At 51.7% G+C, this 20,523-nt stretch overlaps 1 protein-coding gene across 6 annotated transcripts; it reads left to right on the top strand.

Moving 5' to 3' along the window:
* The first annotated feature begins 454 nt into the window (after positions 1–454).
* Positions 455–19,670, top strand: LOC148824285 (mitochondrial Rho GTPase 1-A). Of its 6 annotated transcripts, XM_088926756.1 has the most exons (21): positions 455–838; positions 2,637–2,695; positions 3,004–3,085; positions 3,646–3,689; positions 3,900–3,953; positions 4,218–4,270; positions 4,875–4,983; positions 5,354–5,455; positions 5,737–5,835; positions 6,276–6,384; positions 6,645–6,765; positions 6,936–7,020; positions 7,169–7,314; positions 7,524–7,624; positions 7,968–8,098; positions 8,192–8,275; positions 9,147–9,269; positions 9,623–9,825; positions 11,486–11,608; positions 17,070–17,216; positions 18,508–18,766. In XM_088926756.1, exons 1-21 carry the CDS (start codon positions 802–804, stop codon positions 18,623–18,625), a joined length of 2,130 nt encoding a protein of 709 aa, XP_088782882.1. In that variant the 5' UTR covers positions 455–801; the 3' UTR covers positions 18,626–18,766. The 6 variants fall into 6 exon arrangements, with proteins under 6 accessions (XP_088782882.1, XP_088782877.1, XP_088782879.1 ...); XM_088926751.1 differs by lacking the exon at positions 17,070–17,216 and having other exon boundaries at positions 18,508–19,670; XM_088926753.1 differs by lacking the exons at positions 17,070–17,216; positions 18,508–18,766 and adding an exon at positions 14,338–14,549.
* Positions 19,671–20,523: the final 853 nt, after the last annotated feature.

The following is a 20,523-nucleotide window of genomic DNA, read 5'->3' as shown; positions in this document are numbered from 1 at the left end:
CTCAGAACTGGCTCCATCACTCTGCTCTCCTCCCCACTGAGAGCTGGTGTGTGGGGAGCGGACTGGCGCATCATCCAGGTGGGGCTGCACACTGGTGCTGGTGGAGGGGATCCCCATGACCTGTAAAGCGCTTTGAGTGGAGTGTCCAGAAAAGCGCTACATAAGTGTAAGAAATTATTATTATTGCCAGCAAGTCGGTCAGTAAAAGGCACGTTTGTATTTCTACAATCCAACTGTAGGCGGCGCTCATGGGACATGGGATGTTTGAATCAGATCAGTGAAATATTTGGTCAAATGCTGAAATATTAAAGCACCACGTTTCACAGAGGAATAACCGTAGAGACTGCGCTCTCGAAATCCGCTTCTTTACGCCTCCGAAACGAGAACTAACTGAATTGAGAAACGCGTTTTGACAATCAGGCGCTCCTGCGACCAAGCGTGTCCCCGCGCGGCCGCCGTCGACGTCGGGCTGGCGGCGGAGGTCGGCACAAGGAGGCGTGCGGCTGCTGCAGAATGTCATGAAATAGAAACCTCCTCGTCTCCGGAGACGACACGGGAATACACGGCTTCTCCTGGGGGAAAAAAAATGTCGCTGGCACCTGACAGCGAGCCGCGCCGCAGCTAAACTGCCCGCCTTCGGGAATCAGCAGCGCCGAGGAGTCCGGGAATTAGTCTCTGTCCGTTTCGTCCTACAGACGCCGACCGGGGCGGGAGGCCCGGCAGAGCGCTGCCCCGCTCGGTGCTGACGGGCACAGACACAGCGAGCTGCGGGTGAATCGGCAGGAGATTTAAAACACAAAAATGAGGAAAGACGTCCGGATATTGCTTGTGGGGGAACGTGAGTAGCCGGTTGTGCCTCTTTAAAATGTTTATTTCTGGGCGCTCCGCTGTGCTTGACCCGGCACCGGTCGGTCCATACGCAAAGCTAGATCTTAGATCCGACTTAATCCACCGCCCCCCCCAAAAAAAGTGTTTTTCACCGAGCGAACGCGTTTCTGTCTCGGTGGTTCGGGATCCAGATGCTTTTCCCCGCAGCTTATGGCGGCCGCTTTTACCGACCAGGGCTCGAAAAGACCCAGGCGCTGGGTTTAGTCCTCCTTGGAGAGATGGGGGGGCTGGGGGCTGAGCCTGCTGTGGCGATCGAGGCTCCGTGGTGCCGCCGGGCATCGGCGGACACGGGACAGCGGGCACGTCACGCGTGGGTCACCCTGCGGCAGCTCGCCGCCTCCTGCCGTGCAGCGTCTGCTCGCCTTTTATTGTAAAACGTTTTCAGTCGTGCGTCTGTTTACGCACGCTAGTGTAATGTTGTGGCTCGGCTGGGTGCGATATTTTTAAGGGCTGGCGAGGCCCGTGCTTGTCGGTGGTTTACAGCGACTTGGCAGGTGTGTTTTCCAGAACGAGCTCCGGGTAAGGGGGCTGTGCACCAGGGGCGAATCGGGTCTGCTTCATCGAACTGGCGTCTTGGGGGTTTGTGTTCCAGGAAGAGTAGTCGATGAACATTATTATTTTTAAACCTATCTTTTCCAGTTGATGACACGGGGCTTAAATAATTAGAGCAGACCAGTGTCTGACAGGAGAAACTGAAGCCAGGGTCAGGGCCGGAGAGCTGTGGGCTGCTGCTGTTCTCTCTCTCACTGGGAGACAGTTCTCTCGAGCGCCTTGACATATGCATTTGGAATGACCCCCCCCCCTGCACCAGTGTGGTCCCAGGCGTAGACCTGACTGTGTCTGCAGGGGGGTGGAGAGGCAGGGTGTCCTGCAGACGGTCCTGCTGCTGGGTCGTCCTGTGCAGTCAGGCTCTCTATTCCGCTCGTACCTCTGAACGTCGTGTAATCCTGCTGCCGTCTGGAGACAGCTGGTCTGTAAACTCCTTTGTGAGCAGTGTGGCCCGAGCATTACAGGAAACCGCAGCGCCCAGGGAAGTTGTCTTAGATACAATTCCTGCTAATTTACTAAAGATAGCACATACGAGGGTTCTCTGGGCCCTGCTTGGATGGAGCCTTGTGCAGGTGTTCTCCTGTACTGCCAATAGCTGCCCCTCTTCAAAGACAAGTGTACTGAAGAGACCCGGGAGAGTCCTACCCCTCCAGGCCCCGTGTTGGAGGGTGTTCCTGGGCCTGCGCCCCCGCTTCTGATCCTGGCTCCGGAGAGAGACCAGCGGGAGTCTGCGCTGTGTCCGCTGCGCTTCCGGCGCTCTCCTTGTGCTGAGCCGTCGGCCCCAGCCTCCTCCGCGGTCGCTCCCCATCAGTCTCTGGCACAGCTCCGGCTCTCTCAAGTCGCCGGGTCTTGGCGACAGTCTTCAGGACTGGAGGTCTTCCTCTGGGATTCCCATCGGCCTTAGGCGCACATGCGCGCGAGAGTGACATCTTGTTCCGTAGTGCCGAGGCTGTGGTCCTGCGAACACACTGCTGCTTTCAGGGACGTTCCCTGGGGCACATCTGGAGCTGCGCCCGTCAGAGCTAGAGAATCCAGGACGTCCAGGTGGTGCTTTGGTTATATTTAGGGGCTTGTTGTAAGAAGCCTCCTGGTTCGAACCCCAGATCGGTCGCTGGCTCGCTGTGCTTCCGGCTTGTGGTTCTCTCCTTGGGAAGAAACCCGAATCCCAGACTGAGCAGCTCTCTGTGTCGTTTTTACAGCCAAAGTTGGGAAGACTTCCTTGATCATGTCGCTGGTCAGTGAGGAATTCCCAGATGAGGTATGTGAGTTTCCCCTACCTGGTCATTTTTAAAGCCTTTTTTACTTTATCTTTAAAGCCCAGAGTTTCTGGGCTTGTTTTCGTCTTCTCTGTCGGCAGTGTCTGTTTGAGATAGTCGGTTCTTAACTGGCTCACAATTAATGTCTCTCCTCAGATTGTACTCAGGTTGCTGGTACTTGCACATAGTAATAATACACTCAGTGGAGGAAGGGAGCGTGGACTGCACAGCTTCAACACAGGGCTGTGCTCTGGAGGGTCAGACACGACTCCTCGCCTCCTTACGTCTTGTATTGAAATTGTTTCCCAAGGTTCCTCTGCGTGCTGAGGAAATCACCATTCCTGCTGACGTCACTCCGGAGAGGGTCCCTACGCACATAGTTGATTATTCAGGTAATTAATCGTGTAGTTGATGAGTGTAATCTGTCTGTACGTGGTGGAGAAGCAACGTTTATTAATGTCCAGATGTTTCACATCCTGAACACATTGCAAGGTTCAGCTTTAACAGCCTTTCCATGGTCTCTTGTTTTGCCCTGAGAACGTCATGAGAATAGTTTGTCGATATTGTGAAGGAGGCATGGTTGGTCACTGCTGCTGCCCTGCAGCTCTTGGGTCCCGGGTTCGAGTGAGAATTGAGGATATATTCTGTGGGGGGTTTGCATGCTTCCCTCACCTTGTTTGTGTGGTTTTGTTGTTGTCGTGTTTTGGCTTCCTTCCACTTTGAAAAGGCATGCTGACCTGGTTTCATGGTGTTTCGAAATCCCTGTGTGTGTCCTGTGATGGAGAGTCCCGTACAGGGTGCAGTCCCGCCTGGTCTCTTGTCATCCTGCTGGGAGCGGCTCTGGCTCCCAGCCACTCCGTTCCCTGCAGGGATGTGCTAAGACACCTACTGTAATGCTCTCTCTCTCTCTCTCTCTCTCTCTCTCTCTCTCTCTCTCTCTCGTGTTTTACAGAAGCAGAGCAGACAGACGAACAGTTATATCAAGAAATATCAAAGGTGAGTTTTGGGATTGCCCTTTCAGCAAAAAGGTGTCACTTTAGTTATAATGTAAAAACAACTTTACATGTGCTTTTTTGAGATCAGATTTATATTTTGGTTTCAACAAAATTAAACATTCAGAACCAAGTAAGCAAGAACAGCACAACAAGTTTAATTTCTGCATGCTTTGTATCTCTAAGAGCCTCTGAATCTTTCCTGTTTTTGCAGGCTAACGTTATTTGCATAGTGTATTCAGTCAACAATAAAAACTCCATTGAGAAGGTGAGTTTGACTGCAGTTTTTTACTGGGTGCTGCAAATGTTGGTTGTTATATGGGGTTTATAAGTTCATATACATTAAAACAGCTTGAGCTGAATGTTCCTGAGTTTTTTGTTGTACTTGCTTATATACTTCTTTGGTCCTCAAAACAAATCTACACTGTTTCCATTGAGGTGTATGGCTTGGGTATCCATCGTTTTTTAAATGGCTGCCGGTGCGTGGAAGTTGGCGTTGTTCACGTGTATACTGCTTTCTGCCCCCCGTCAGGTGACAAGCCGGTGGATCCCTCTCATCAACGACAGGACAGACAAGGACAGCAGGTGTGAAAGCCGGCTCTGTGGTTAGCGGGGTTGTGAGCAGCTCAGTGGCGGGGGTTGTGTGGGATTTAATGTTGGGATTTATTGTCTGTAAAGTGAGCAGCTTGGACGTTTAGAAATCTGTTTATTACCTGTAAACTAAGGGGCAGAACGCCAGGGGAGTGTACAGCTGTGGTTTTCAATGGTCAGTATTTTAAAGCTATTTTGGGAGCCTTTAAGTCAATAGTGCAGTGCACAGAAGATGCACTAGTAGGTGATTTAGAATGGCCAGTTACTGAAAGAGGCCAATTAAATGACTATTTTTCATTCTGGCTGGGGAGTGTGGCGAGAAGTTATGTGCCATTTTTCAAATATTATTTTATTGTGCCTGTGTGACCATCAGATTTCCTCCTCTCCTGCAGAGTGAGTCTGTGTTTTCACTCCTGCCTGCGAGGGGCTGATCAGTCGATCAGTCAGTGCGAAGACATGCCTCTGCTCTTCAGGCCCCTCTGTGTAAATGTGTCTCTGATGAGCAGAGGAGGAGGCTGGAGGACTGTGGGGCTGTGGAGCCCTTTCCTCCCCCTGAATCGGAGCTGACTGCTGATTTCTGCTGTGTGTCCCGAAACAGGGTCCCCCTCATCCTGGTGGGAAACAAGTCTGACCTGGTGGAACACAGCAGCATGGAGACTATCCTTCCCATCATGAACCAGTACACCGAGATCGAGACCTGTGTGGAGGTGAGCGCTCCCTACAGGCGGGATTCCCTCGCTGCAGCCTAACCAGCAAAGGTGCAGGGAGCTACACAGTTCTGCAGAAGCAGACTGAAAGTAAAGACGCGAATGTATCCCCTCTGCAGATTGCAGACTGGGTCAGAATAAGGTGGCAGTCATGTGGTGTTCAGACGACCAAGCCAAGGCGGTGTTCTCTGCAGCCGAGTTCATCACAGTTTCCACTGTTTCTCTATTGAGAGAGAGCTGCGCGCGCCGGACTCCCTCCAGGGCACTGCTTTGGTCTGTAGACTTGACGTTGTGCAGGGCAAAGCAGCTTTTTTTTCAGATTCCCTCTCCTCACGGCCCCTAATGGAAAGCGACGTTTTTGTTTTTGCAGTGTTCGGCAAAAAACCTGAAGAACATCTCCGAGCTGTTCTATTATGCCCAGAAGGCTGTTCTGCACCCCACGGGCCCCCTGTACTGCCCAGAGGAGAAGGAGGTAGGACCAGCGGGACTGGGGGTGGGGGTTCGAGGAACCCCAGCTTTCACTCGAACCCACAAACTCACGAAAGGTGACGGAGATAAATATGTTCAGTATGTCAGATGGCTCAAATGATGTGATAGCTCTGATAGCGTTAGTAAATTGGTATGAAACGGTTCCCTTTCCTGCTCTCTAAAGGGTTTCACTTTAAAAAGGTCGATGGAAGGGGGGTGGTGTTGGGATCTTGACAGTCTCGACTCGCACTGTTGACGTGACCTTTTCCCCGCCTGCCCTCGCAGATGAAGCCGGCCTGCATCAAAGCTCTGACCCGCATCTTCAAGGTCACGGACCTGGACAACGACGGCATTCTCAACGACACAGAGCTCAACTTCTTCCAGGTGGGAAGGTGCCCTTGGCAATGGGCTGATTGGCTTCTGCTTCTGCATTCGTGTCCATTTAAAGCGCTGTTAATGAGCACTGACGGTGTTTACAGGTTCCTGTGCTCCACCGGTCCTGGTGTTTTTGTCATGTGTTTATTTTTCTGGATCACAAATATTTAGTGTTATTGCTGGGTCCTGCTGCCTTCGACACCGATAACCATGTCTGCTGCACAAAATGGAGCAAACAAGCACAGCGGTGTCTGCTGTCGCCTGGTCCTGGTCCTGCGGGATGGCAGGGCCTGACGCAGATGCTTGTCTCGTGTCCCGGGGGGAAGGAGGCGTGGCTGATGAGGAACTGCGTGCGGGTCGCACGGACTCGTCAGGCCTGACCCTCGGCCCCTCGGCCCGTGTGAACGCCTGCTTGTGCTGACCTGTGTGCTGCTATCTCCGTCTTTCAGAGGACGTGTTTCAACACCCCCCTGGCGCCGCAGGCCCTGGAGGACGTGAAGAACGTGGTGAGGAAGAACATGGCCGACGGCGTCCGCAACAACGGGCTCACGCTCAAGGGCAAGTACAGGGCGAGCCTCAGGCCCCCTGGGAGCCTCACAGCTCGGCAGGATGGCTTTTCCTTTCCGTTTTTGTTGCTTGGTGTCCACTGGAGGTTCCCCGGCCTGCAGCAGTTCCCGCAGGTACCGCTGCAGCCGGAGAGCTGGAGCTGGGCGGCTTTATCCATGTGCCTCCTCCCCGCAGCCCGGTCCCGCTCGGTGCGGTCGGACCCGCGTGCTTGCTCGCTCACTTGCTGACCGGGGTGCTGTTCTCTGCTGCAGGGTTCCTGTTCCTGCACACGCTGTTCATTCAGAGGGGGCGGCACGAGACCACCTGGACCGTTCTGCGGCGCTTCGGATACGACGACGACCTGGAGCTCACGCAGGACTACCTGTTCCCCCCGTGCGTGGCCCCTCCCCCCCGACCGCCGGCCGCCGTGAGCTGTGCGGGGGGCTGCTGTGGCTGGCAGAAAGCCTCCACAGGCTCCCTGGACAGCGGGCCTCGACTAAATCTGTTTTTAATCCCTTAATCCTAAGCGTGTTCTCAGTCTTGCGCTGCGTGTGTTGTTGCAGGTTAAAAATACCACCGGACTGCACCACCGAGCTGAACCACAATGCGTACCTCTTCCTGCAGAGTGTGTTCGACAAGCACGACCTGGTACGTTCGGTGGGCACGGTCTGGTTATGTGTGCTGTTTTGTTTCTGTCCTCTGTTTTGTTATTCCTTGTTCTGAGCTTTAAGGGAGCCAGAGCCGGTGGGGGTGGAGGGTGGGGTCGTACTGAACGTCTCTGGTGGCTGTGTTTCAGGATAGGGACTGTGCCCTCTCTCCCGATGAGCTGAAGGACTTATTCAAAGTCTTTCCCTACATGCCCTGGGGCCCCGACGTCAACAACACCGTGTGCACCAATGACCAGGGCTGGATCACCTACCAGGGATACCTGTCGCAGTGGACGTGAGTCTGGCCGCTGCTTGCACCCTCGTTACCTACCTCTGGCGCTGAGGGGTCACTGCCAAAGGAAAATGCCGTCATCAGAGAGTTAAACAGGAGGACCAGTGTATCCAGTGGTCATGTTGCACAACCCATAAGGATTTGTACGCTCACTCCAGTGATATCCAGGGTGTGTGGGATGCGTTGCGATTTGGTTTTCTGTGTCCTGGCAGGTTGACGACGTACCTGGACGTGCAGCGCTGTCTGGAGTACATGGGCTACCTGGGCTACTCCATCATCTGCGAGCAGGAGTCCCAGGCCGCTGCCATCACAGGTGAGCGGGTGGCCAAGTGTGACTGAGCCAGCAGCGCCGTCCTCATGCAGGGGCTTTGGTGGGTGTGAGTACCAGTTTTAGCAGGGATGATTCGGAAGTTTCCAGATGGGTTTTTAATTTAAATGGGCGAGAAAAGAAGATGCCACCCGGATATTTGTCAAGCACGCTTTTAGAGCGCAGTTCTGTACATGGTGGCGCTGCTGCAGTCCACTGAGTCGGGGCGTCCCTGCTCGAGAGGGGCAGGAGCACGTGGACGTGGGGGCGCCTGCTTAAAGCTGTGCGGACTGACGTGTGTGTGTGTGTGTGTGTGTGTGTGTGTGTGCGCGCGCCTCTCCTCCCGCAGTGACTCGCGACAAGAAGATCGACCTGCAGAAGAGGCAGACGCAGCGCAACGTCTTCCGGTGCAACGTCATCGGGATGAGGGGCTGTGGGAAGAGTGGGTTCCTGCAGGCCTTCCTGGGCCGGAACCTCATGGTGAGCTCCCCACCCCCGTCCCCCGTCGGTGAGGAGTAGAGAGGGCTGGTGTGGGGGGAAAGAGACAGCCTGAGCCACTCTTCTCATCCACAGCGCCAGAGGCAGATCAGAGAGGACCACAAGTCTTACTACGCCATCAGTACCACCTACGTGTACGGCCAGGAGAAATACCTGCTGGTGAGTCCATGCTGGCACGGCCTTAATCGGGAAACGCCCTCCGGCAATTACTCGCCCGTTCTCCGGGGTGACGCAAAGCAAAGCGCCCCTCTGTCAGTAACTCCAGGTTGTGCAGGGCCACGGTTCCCCAGGTCCTATAGGCAGTTTCTAATAACACGATAATAATCAATGAGTGAAGACATGGGAACAGTGGAAATAAAGACCAGTTAGGTGAGCAGTTGATGTGAGTAAAGACATTGACATTCTGAAATAAATAAGTCAGTGACAATTTAAAAGCAAGAAAATCACGGTAAATGGAAACAAAACTGTTCTATTGTTCATTCATCTCAAAGAAGCTGTTGTATCCTGTAACTGTCTTGAGATCCCAGTTTGAGGTGGCCGTGTGTCAGGGACCCTGACCTTCAGCGCATAACTGTGTTAAGGGTCCAGGGTGAGGTGAAAGCTTCAGCCCTGCAGGACCAGGTGTGAATCTAAGGGAGCCATGCCAACCTCAGTCTAACATGTGCAGCTTAACTTGCGGAGCTTGAGTAGTAACACCACAAGTGTTCAGGTATTGGGCTTCACCGCACTGCTAGACTCTGCACTGGTTATCCAGTGTCCAGCATGTTCACCTGGTCACCTTCAGAAAAATCACAGGCTCTTGACTTCAGTCCTGGCTGTTGTCTTTTGTGGGTTTTTTTTTCCTCCTCATCACCAGAAGCAAATTGTGAACCTGTGTAAGGATGTGGACATTGTGAGTGATGTAATCTACCACAAAAGTCTGGGGAAAAAAAAACGATCCAGCTGCACACAGGTTCCCAGTTCTTCCACAGCAGAAAGCTTGTAAGAAAAGGAAATTGCTTTGCTCCTGATGTCTGTCCATCCTTTCCAGCTGCATGAGGTGTTCACCGACTCCGAGTTCCTCTCGGACGCTGACCTCTCCTGTGACGTCGTCTGCCTTGTCTACGACTCCAGCAACCCCAGGTCCTTCGAGTTCTGTGCCAAGATCTTTAAGGTACCCCCTCTCCCCCTGCCCATGTGGTGTTTGACGTGGGAGCAGGAGACAAGCTGCCCAGCCCTGTTGTTGAAGCCAATACCCTGGCTTCTTTCGAGACGCAGCCGGATGAGATCCTGGGATCAATAAGCTACTAAATAGCGAACTTGTTTCCTCTCCTGTGGAATCTTTCTTGCATTTCTATGTTCTGACATTGCACGCTAAGTGTCCAGTTGTTTGTGTTTTAAGTGCACGCTGAATGTTCTCTTGCACAAATGTTGGTTGTGTTGTAAGTGCACGCTGAATCTGTGCTGCTCGTGCACCAGTGCAGCTCTGGTGAAACAACCCCCCTGCGTGTTTTGGTTTGCCCACAGCAATACTTCATGGACAGCAAGACGCCGTGCATGATCGTCGCCACCAAGTCCGACCTGCACGAGGTCAAGCAGCAGTGCGGCACCTCCCCGCCAGACTTCTGCAAGAAGCACAAGATCCCGCCTCCCCAGGCCTTCACCTGCAACACCGTGGACGTCCCCAGCAAAGAGCTCTACGTCAAGCTGACCACCATGGCCATGTACCCGTGAGTACGCGCCCCCTGCTGCCCCCTCGCACCCTGAGCCCTGCACGCCCCCCAGTCTGCCACCTGCTTCTGCCATCACTCTTTTCTTCTGTGCCGAACAAAGACATTTTGCAGGGCGTCTTCTAAATCCTTAAATCTGCAGGAGGCCAGGTAGCCAGGCGAGTTTTCAAATGGAAGAAAATACAGAATCAAGGATAAATAATTGAATGTTATCACTGATATCTTCCAGGTAACTATTGCATAAAGCTAAAGCCATGATATCTTACACATACTTATGACTTATGTTTCCATTGTAATGCTTCTGTGTGAACGTCACACATCTTCATGATTAAATATGTTATTTTTAAGTTACTGCTGAGCTGTACTTGGAAAGGAAAAGAAAATCCACTTTTCCTCCACCTGTGAACCTGTAATGATCCGGTAAGCACAGGTTTTCCTCCAACCTTAAGCGGCCCAAACTTCAGAACAACAATACCGGACCTGTACAAAATCTGACAGCAGGTGTGGAGTGATCGTGTGCAGTGGGCGCCCCAGTTCTCGGTACTGCCTGGGCTCGGCACTGAGAGGCCCGTGACCTGGACTTCGGGGGTCCGAGTGTAGTGTCTTCTGTAAACCCCGGTTTTGAAGTCCTCAGTCTCTGAAGGCTGCTGAAATGTCTTTGGCTCTGTGCTGCCAGCTGCCCCAGGTGGGGTCCCCTGCCTGCCGGCGAGAGGTGAGCTGTGGTGGAGACCGACAGGGTGTCCTCAGTAGGACTCCTGCCTGTAGCTCCTCTGGAAGAGGGTGTAGTGGGAAGGTGTGTGTGTTTTTGCAGTAACCTGTTAGTGGGAAAGAAATGAGCAAAAGCTTAGTGAGGCTGTGGGTTCTTTTTTTCTGGGGGGGTTGGGATTAATATAATAATGCAGATCTCGAGCACTGAACAGCTCATAATTAAATTCGACAACACATTCTGTTGGTATAATGTTTTTAATGTGTTAGCATTCCTGAACATGAGCTGTGAAGAAAATTGCATGTTTCTTTTTCAATAACTGACGAGCTTTTTCTGTTTGAAATTGGCTGCTTTTTTTTTCTGTTTGAGTTTTCATCCGTACTTTGCACGTGTGTGTTCAGTCGCTGCCTGTGCCCCTCCCTCCTCCTGCTTCCTCTCGCCGGTGCCCTGTGACATGGTCTGTACCCATCTGACACGCTCCCTGTGTGGAACTCCGCCCCAGCCTGTGTGGGAGCTGGTGGCTGGGGCCCCGAAGGCCCATTTTTTCTGTCTTTTCACCTCTTTCCAGCTCGGGTTGTGCAGACTCTACGTGTTTTAGGGAAAACAATATGGGCGGTTTGTCTCAAGTAAGGGCTCCTTGACTAGACTTGCTGCTAGCCAGTGTTATGATCGGTCGCCATGACAAGTCGCCCACATTAAGAAGTGCGGGTAATGAACTGGGGATCCAGGTTAATGTGTAATGGGACTGGCTGGCTTGGCTGCCGATAGCTGACTTCGAGCCCCGCTGCTTGTCCTGCTGGCTGCCTCACCAGAGAGGGATTAGCGCTGCACGGCTGTAGTGTGGACCCTGAATCTGTCTTCCAGCTGCGGGGAGGTGAGGGGACCCCCCCCCCCCAACAGCACAGTTGTGTAAAATCTGGGTCTCACCTGCTCTCCTTCTGTGTGTCTCCGCAGCCACGCCCGGTTACGCTGTATGTGCACCTGCAACAGGTGTACCTTTTGCATCTGTCAGAACGTCCTCAACTCAGACTTGCTGCAATGCGTAAAGACCAAAATCTACACTGCCGTTCTCAACAGGTCCTTACCTTTCCTTCAGTGGTCCCCATTCCGGGGACTTTTTTCAAAGCACTTTTTAACACTGCTTTTTCCTTTCTCTGTTGCTATTAATATAGTGGGGGTTTAACGCTGCATATCCACTTGAACACTTTTAGATGTGTTTAGATGTTTTGGATGCATTCCAAGCTGGGGTTTTTGTGGTTGACGTTGAATACTTTGTCAGCCTCTGTTATAGTTCAGACCATTGGTGTTCCAGCACACACCTCTCCCAGTGTCCTCCAATGCAAACAGCCGTCTTCTCAGTTGATCAAGTGCAGTAACAAAGTTTTTGGAGGTGACTCATTTTCTTCAGCGCTCTCTCTCAGTGCTGAGAGAAAGATACTTGAGAAGAACTTCCAGAGTGACGAGAAGAAAGGTCTTTCTGATAGTTTCGTTTTCAGACAGGGACATCTCCTGGACTGTTTGTCTGGTCAGATGCCTTCTCTGGTTTAAACTCTCAGTGCCTGGCTGTGTCCAGGATACAGGGGTATTAGTTCATTCCCATCACGCCTCTGGCAAGTCCTTTAAAACCCTCAATCAACAGCTTGTTCAGACAAACTGAAATGCTTGTGGGGTCATGCATGTTTCTTATAGGTGAGACAGCTTGCATTGCCGGTTACAAACTAATAGTGCTGTGCAGCAAAACCAGCTCGACTGCCTCTGCAGGCAGCTTAGGGCTGAGTGGTCTGTCTAGCAGCTGAAGCACCAGGAGGCTGTGGGTTGTGCCCCCAAACCTGACTGCTACTGCGCTCTGTCCTTTTGGCTGAGATCAAGAGCCAAGGCCCAGCTATCTGAGAGACTGCAGCCCCCATCCCTTTGCACAAAACCATTTGCTAATTATTGAGGGCTGTGCGTTAGGCAAACAATCCAGCTGATAACAAATGGTTTTGAACGCTGCCTAATTGCCTGCAACAGATATTGCTCTGCTGCTGCAGAAGCCTTTCCTCCTACTATATACCTGTCCAGCTCGGGTTGGAGGACAGCTTTCTCCAAGTGTAGGTCTGTCCATTTCACCCCCAAAATGACCTCTCCTGCTAATCCTCTTCCTTTGCTGGCCGGTCAAGTCGGCGGCTGTTTGATAAGAGGATCTCCTGCAGAGCTCTTCCCTGATTAGCTGTCTGACTCGATCTAAAAAGATCGCCAGGGAATCTCTTAAACCTCATGGTTACACAAGGACATCAGCCAGAAGCTAATAAGTGAGTTCCCTCTGCAGAGTTAAGTGATAAACTCTTCTTTTACGTGACTCCAGTATGTTGTATTGATAGTGTTTATAATATAGCCTTGTGTTGACTTCCTGTAGTTGACTTTCAGGTTTTTCTGCCTCTGGATTTAGTGACACAGAACAATTCTAACCACGCACAGTGAGCCTTATCTGCTGGTGGCTATTTGCTGTTTGTTGCCTCTCCAGCCCAGCTGGAATTGAAACCTGGGGGAAATTTGCATAAATCCCCCAAGGAGCTCTGCTGCATGTGCAGCATTGCCGTCAGTCATCTCTTATTGATAGTGGCAGGGGAATCTAAAAAAAAAGTTTAAAATATCGCAACTTTAAAAACCCAATATCTCGAGAAGTGGGCTGTTTCTGACTTCTGCTTAATCAAAACAATAAACTTCAGACCTTTGTTTTAAGCACAGCTCTCTTTTTGGGAGAGAATGGCAAGACAGTATTGGCGTGCTCCAGGAGAGAGCCTTTCGATCTTATCGAGGTAAAACCCAAGAGCAGCAGAACTGTGGCTGACATCTTCACAGTCCCGACTTCCTCATTCGGCAGTCTGTGTTTACCCTGAAGAGAGCAGTGGATATGCAGTGTTTAAATCCGTCCTGAGAGATGTGATGCCTCCCTCCATAGGAGCACCACCTCTGTGCGGTTCTGGTCCGGTTCTGCCCTGCTGAGACGAGCCCGAGCAGGATCGTGGGAAACCTCATAGAAGACTTCATGTGTGCTTGTGGGAGGAGCTGTAGTAAAGTCTGCTGTGGTCTAAACAGAAAAGAAAACTGTTATCTAAATCTAAACGAGAGAGTAGGTGAAATAATTTACAAAGAAAAAATCATCTCCAGCAAAAGTGAGTTGGCTTTGTCGGCGATGTTGTTCACCGATCTTCCCAGGGCGGGGGACAGGCCGGTCAGCGCAGTTCTGCCGGGACGAGGCTTTGCGCTTTGCTGAAAGGTGTGAAGGGTTCATTTCCCAGAGGAGGGCGGCGGAGAGCATGAATATCTTCTATGATGTTTCCGACTGGAGAAGAGAAGGAGTATTCACGTGAATGTTCAGTCCGCAGGTTGCACACTTTAACGTGCTTGTTGAAACAGCAGAGGCTGCATCCAGTCCAGCGGCTTCCAGCTTCAGCTGGTGAAGAGCTCAATACTGGCAGGGGAGCGACGCTCAAATTTCCTCCCCCATGGGGAAGTGGTGTGAACTTACATTCATTTAGAGCATGTTGCTTCCCTGAAGCTAGCCTGAGCAGGGTGATTGTCGTGCTTGGGGAAAGCACTCCGGTGCCTCTGAATGCCCTGCAGAGCTGATAAGATATTGTAACTCTCACCGCCGTGGAGCACCTGCTGGTCTGAACATTCCAGGGATGTTTTAAAATAACTCTAGTTCAGAAATAATCACACGTTAAAGGGGGAAGAGGACAGTCTTTATTGTTGAAACACTCTCATTTCTGACTTCTTTTGTACTCCGTAAAGTTTAATTTTGTTGTTGCTTTTTTCCATAGGTGTTCATTTTCATGTGTCTGGCTGGCTTTGTTCATTTTCCTGCTGCACCTGTTTGCTGTCTGCTAACCTTGGACTTGTTTTTTTGTTTTGTTTTGTAACCTGCATCCTTCTCTTCGCCTGCTTAGCCTTGTCTGATGTTTCTGTGTCGGGTGTGCTCTGTCTCTCCCCTGACGTACCGTATGTCATCGTCAGCCTCTCGTATTCCAGCAGCATTTCGCTTTGAGAAGCAGCAGCCTGTGGGCAGGGGAAAATGGGCTCTTTTTGTGAGCACACGATACTCCTCCGCCTGTAGACGAGGGAGCTGGTTTACTGAGCTGAGCACTGCAAAACGCCTCGTCTGTGACGGACAGAGAGGCTCACCCCAGCTGTGCACTAGGGACCCCAGAGGAAAACTCGTGGTCTTTGCTCAGACAATAGCCGCTTCAGTGTTTGGGCTGCCAGACCGAGGCTCAGGGGCTGTTTCTCAGGAGTGACTTGCTCTAGACTTTCGCTTCTGCCTCCTACCAGCATCATTTCAAGGGGTGTCATGAAATGGGCATGGTGTGTTACAAGCTGCTAGGCGGAAACGAGCCTGCAGGGCGGTTTTGGTGGCGTGTCTTTCCAGGGTGAACTTTGAAAGCAGCTGAATCCGAGTTGTGTTTTTAGTGCGTTAAGAAAACAGTGCCTTTCCTAAAGAGAAATGCTGCATTTTGTACTTCTGATCGGGGCTGCTGCATGCATGCAAATCTTTTGTTAAATTGGGATTAAAGATATGGGAATAGCGTGTAACCCCTTTCTAAAAGCTGAGGTTCCAGCACGGCAGTGTCTGTGATAAAGCAGAGAGCAGGCGATGGAGCTGCTGTGCAGACGCGGCTGCTGTCCTTCTCTAACAGTGTGCGAAGCCCCCTGCTGAAGTATCGCTCGTGTGGGGCTCACGACGGTCATGCTCGGTTAACAAGGTTGGTCTTGTGTGTTTCGTGACTCTAACACAGTGTTGGTGTACAGGAGTGGCACCAGATCCAGCACCACTTATCACTGAAATAACGAGGTGTCCCAGGGTCTTCCTACACCACACTGACTGCTCCGAGAACAGCTTACCTCTATTGCAACCAAATCATTTTGTTTTCTAAAAAAATACCTGCTTTCATTGGAAATAATGCAGCCCCTGTTTGTGTACAGACATATCAGGATGGCTCCTTATATCTGAAACAAGGCTACTGAGATTTATAAACATCACAGTTTTCTACGTGGTCAGTCCTCTAACGTTTTTGAACACTCAAGTGATCTCTGAGGCTTTTTGGTTCAGCTGTTACAGGGTGTCGTACATCATCAGGGATCACCAGTCCCGATTCTGGAGAGACACAGTCCAGCAGATCTTATAGTTCCCATTTAAATAGTCAGATCTGTAAAGACCTGGTGCGTGTGTTTTAGGTTCAGTTAGAGCTGCAAGGTTTTCATATTTTCAGATCAAATATTCTTCTCTGAGATGGTAATTGGACAAATCTATGACATACACATGTGTTTAAAGCATTTAGAAGTTGATGGTTTAGTAGTGGCCTATCAAGTGTGTTTGATTTTGGCTTTCTGGCATGGGGACTGGCCACCCCTGGTCTACAGGAACATGCAGAGCAGCCTTGATTGAGAATCAGTTTGTTAATCCGTGCTGACCCTGAGAGTGTCTGATCGGCTCTTGAAGGAGCATCGGGGGTTGGCAAACGTTTCCAAGTGTTCACAACTTCCTTTGTTGCAAATAAAGCACTTCCCTGTATCGGTTCTCAGTGTGGGTGCTCTGAGTTTCCATCTAAAAATCCCCTGCGCTCTTTTAGAGAAATTAAATAGGAGAGGAAAGCTAACCCTTTGGAGCCTGGCTCAGGAGTTTAGTGGCTTTGGCCATGTTTCCTTGTCGTTGCCGAACAGTGTAGTGCCAGTATCGCTGAATTCACAAAAAAACGTTATACCTGCTGCTCTCTATGTCCCAGAAATAATAGCTCCTGCTCCGCTGTGAGCCACTGTCATCAAACAAGACAGGTTGGATACAGAGCCCCTGGCTCCTCTCTCGTCTTTGTTAGTGGTTTCTCAAGGATTTCTCTCATCTCTCCCATTGTGGGAGAGTGACAGTGGTAGGCACACTGTCGCAGCTTGTGACTTTCACTGTTGATGCTAAACTGCCAAGCCATGTGAAATTCTGCTCCAGTACTGCAGGACTTTGAAGAGATCACTGCAGAAAACATTTAGGAACAGAATTAGCTGCTTTTCACATGTTTCATTAGACGGATTTATTCCAGCTGGCTGTGTATTGCTTACACTTGTGTGTAAACAGGTTCTCAGCCTGGTGTGTCTGTGACGAGCAGCAGAGCCGGATCAGCCTGGTTCCCCTGAGCCCAGAGCTAATTGAACTGGAATTCCTTCATTGCTTCCACGCACTGAAACGTTACCCGATTGTTCTTCATCATTTTCAAGGCCTGGAGAAAGGTTGGAAGATGCGTAGTTAGGAGAATTTCCGATTTGTCTTTTAAATAGGCCAGAGAAGCTGAAAAGCTTCAAAGAGGTTAAATTTAGGTCATTGGCTCAATTCAGTGGCGAGGACTGCCTCCGCCTCCAAAGCAGCAGCAGGTCTCCGAGCCAGAGCCGGCGGGGCATCAGTGTGGTGTTCGTTGACCCAGGCAGGGTGGCTGTGCTGAGGTCTGGGGAGCGGCGGGGTCCTCTCGCGGGCGTGCTCTTGAACCGCGTCCTGTGTGCGTGTGTGCGGAAGGCTGGGGCCCCAGGTAGACGCGCTGGGCGCCCTGCTCCTGGCCAGCGAGGACGGCAGCCTTGTCCACCAGGTGCACGCGGTGAGCTCCCTCGAGGATTCCACCTTCCTGGGGTCGACTGTCGACACCTGCGTCCCGCCCGGGCCCAGGTAACGGACCGGCCCGAGGGGGGCCCAGTGCGGCCGCTAATACCGTCTCCACCTGGGCACCCTGCTGCTCAGCTCGCCCTAACTCCCTACTGAATCGTCTGTTCTTATTCCAGCCCCTTCCATCTGTGTGCACTTTCACAGCTGTCCCTCATTGAACGTGTCTGTTCACAGACGCTTTTGGTTCGTTATTGACAGTTTGTGTCGGTTTTCCCCTGCCCACACCCCTGCATGCCCCCCTGCGTGTCAGCAGCGCCCCGTTCTGCACGGAAGAGACGCTTCTGTGCTCTAACGTGATTTTATTTGTGGGACACTTTTGTTGTCTGGGCTAGGTGAATAGTTGTTTTGTCACGTGATTGTTCTGTGTGGCTTCAGACCAGTTTTCTTGTCTGTTTGTCTGCTGGTGGGGGAGGGAAGTTCCCAGTCTGTCTGGTCAGGAATAAGAGGGGGCAATTATTACTGGAAAGATTCAGAAATTAGCACTACAATAGGGACTATATACCAGATCTTCAGTACAGCAGTTTGTTAGTGGATAACTTACCCGTTTAATTAAGCTTTGGTTGTCTGAAGACCTTAACCAGACCACATTGGAGGGGATAGCATTTAAAATTAGCAGGCAGGGGGAAGCCCTTTTTATTTAACCTTTGCTTCTTTGTCTTGGTTGAGCTTCTGACTAAGCTGTCATACTGTCCACTGACCTGGTCCTCTGCTGCTCGGTCAGGCGGCCCCTGTCCTCTGCCCTGTGCTTGCTGACCGTGCTCTCGGTCAGGTGTCTGCCGCCCTCGTGCATGCCTGCTTCACTCATTTCCTCGTCTTGTCCTCGCCTGCCCGCGTTCTGTGCTGCCTCAGCGGCTGTGTACGCTAGCCTCGTTTTACTAGTCTCCCCTTTGCTCAGGGTTCGATCGGGACTTCTGTCTGTCTGTTTCTGAATGCTCACAGTGACGCCAGTTGTGCTTTGCGCCTGTAAAGGAACACAAAACATCCAGCACAGGATCCTCTAAACCAGACCTTTTCCCCACAAAAAAGGGGCAGGGGAGGTTTGTCTCATGCTACCCCAGGATGCCTCCGTTGCGTGCTCTGTGTGTGTGTGTGTGCGTGCTGCAGGGCCGGGTTTCAGCTGTGTCGCTGTGCGTGTGTGCGTGTGTGCGCTGCAGGGCCGGGTCTCAGCGGTGTCGCTGCGTGTGCGTGTGCGTGTGCGTGTGCGTGTGCGTGTGCGTGTGCGTGTGCGTGTGCGCGCACCGCAGGGCCGGATCTCAGCAGTGTCGCTGTGTGTCTGTTCTGCCCCCTGTCGCAGGCACGTGACCCAGGCGGACCTGAAGAGCTCGACGTTCTGGCTGCGGGCGAGCGTGGGGGCCACGGTGTTCGCCGTGCTGGGCTTCGCCATGTACCGGGCGCTGCTGAAGCAGCGGTGATCGGCGCGGCCAGGCCAGGCCGGTGTCCCGGGACGGACCCCACAGCCGGTTTCCTGTCTGCTGCGGAGTGTGCGAGAGCCCGTGATTGACACTGTTTTTAATCATTCAGCAGCCCATTCGTCTCTCATTGACATCTTTTTAAAAAGGGGCTTCAGCCTTGGTGTGCCTGGGGACTGCAGTCAGACCAGGGGAGTCTCAGAGAAACTAAGACCTTTTTCCATTAGAGGTCACTTTAAGGGAAAGTGGGGAGAAGGAAAGGCTTATACTGTAACTGCCATCGCTGTGAGGCCCATTACGAATGGACTCGGTGTATATAATGTACATACAGGCAATCGGAATAAGATTGCTGGATGAATTAAACAAAACAGTATCTAAAGATCATATTTTGAGCTGCAATGGGAGAATTAACACCTCAAGCCATCACAAGCCATGGTGTTTTATGTTATAAAGTCTAATTTTTGTTTTGTTTTGATTGCATGTATTTATTGAATGTAATAATTTATGAGGCTTTTTTTTTTTAATGGTATGTCTAGATTTCTGCGCTGCATGAAGCCGAGACCGCTCGAGGATTCTTGCATTAATCCATATTGCCCAGAGTCGATTTTTTTAGCTCTTGTGAGGGTGGCGGAGCTGAGGCCCCGGCCTCTCGTCTGGTCTGGGTGGGCAGGGCCCCGGGAGACCCCCTCGACAGAGCCGGTGTCCCGGGCTCCTCCGGCCGGTCTGCGCGAACAGTCCTTTCCCTGCGGTGCCCAGGCCCTGGCCTCACTCGAGCGCGCAGCTCTTATTCATTTTCAGTGCTGTTTCTGTCCGCTTCCTCACCTGTACCGCTTTTAGATCGGAGATACTCTATAAATTGCACCTGTTTTTCTTTTTTTTATTTATATATTATTATTTACTCTGTAAGACACCAGTTTGCCACAACTTGCCTCTCAGTAGAGTGTGAACTACGTCCCCACCTCTCCATGCCAGCCTGTCTCTCCGGCATCTTTTTCCATTCCTGATTTTTTTTCTTCCCCAAGAGTACAATAAATACCAGTGTGCTGTACTGCTCCAGCTCTGTGGTTTCTGTGATCGCGCGCGTGCGGGGGGGGGGCGGAGCACTGCGCGCGGCTGGACCCGCTGGTCTCTGTCGGCTTTCGTGCTTCCACTGCGGGGCCGGGAGGAAACGGTCTGAGAGGAGCGAGGGGGTTTGTTTCGCGGGGGCTGGGCTGCTCCTGCCCCCGTCCCCAGAAGCAGGCTGTTGGACTGTGGCTCAGGGGGTTAAAGCTGGGGTCTGTCCCGCCTGAGAGCCTTGACTGACCTGAACAGGTTTCATTTGAACTCCTGAGTCTCTTCAAGGCTGCCTTTTACCCTCTGTGTTTCATCGGTAACTAAGTCCCTAACCTGGAGTGGGGAAAAAAAAAAAGACTTGCATTGGTTTGAACGTTCAAGTCAAGAGCTCAGCTGCAGTGAAGCCCAGCAGGTGTGGGTGTCCCCATTTCCCAGGACTGGGAACCCCCTGATTTACTGTAGATTAGCTCTGTGGCCCAGTTCCCTGTGCCAGGCAGGGTGACAAAGCTGTGGCCCTGCTGGGCCGGTGTCTGCAGGATTTCACTCCAGTTCAACTCTTGATGACCACAGTCAGCTCATCATTGGCTTAACTGGTGCAGTTCAGCGGTTTCTCCGAGCCCTGCAGGTGCTGCTGCTGCTCGAAGGAGACTCTGCGACTGGAGACGAATAACCCAAATTGCGTGCGCAGGGTGTCCGAGTTTCACTTTGCCATTCTTTATTAACTGAATAAGAATTGCTTTCTGTTCCAGTTAATGCACTGAGTTTAAATAAAGAAACACTGTGTGTTATACTATATAGGGACAGGCAAGAGGGCTAGAAGCCTCTCCAGTCTAGACCAGAGGAAATGT

The sequence above is a fragment of the Atractosteus spatula genome, chromosome 11, assembly GCF_055471065.1.
Source record: "Atractosteus spatula isolate fAtrSpa1 chromosome 11, fAtrSpa1.hap1, whole genome shotgun sequence".
NCBI lineage: Eukaryota > Metazoa > Chordata > Actinopteri > Semionotiformes > Lepisosteidae > Atractosteus > Atractosteus spatula.
Note: the sequence above shows the minus strand (reverse complement) of the source record. Positions and strands in the feature narration are given on the sequence as shown.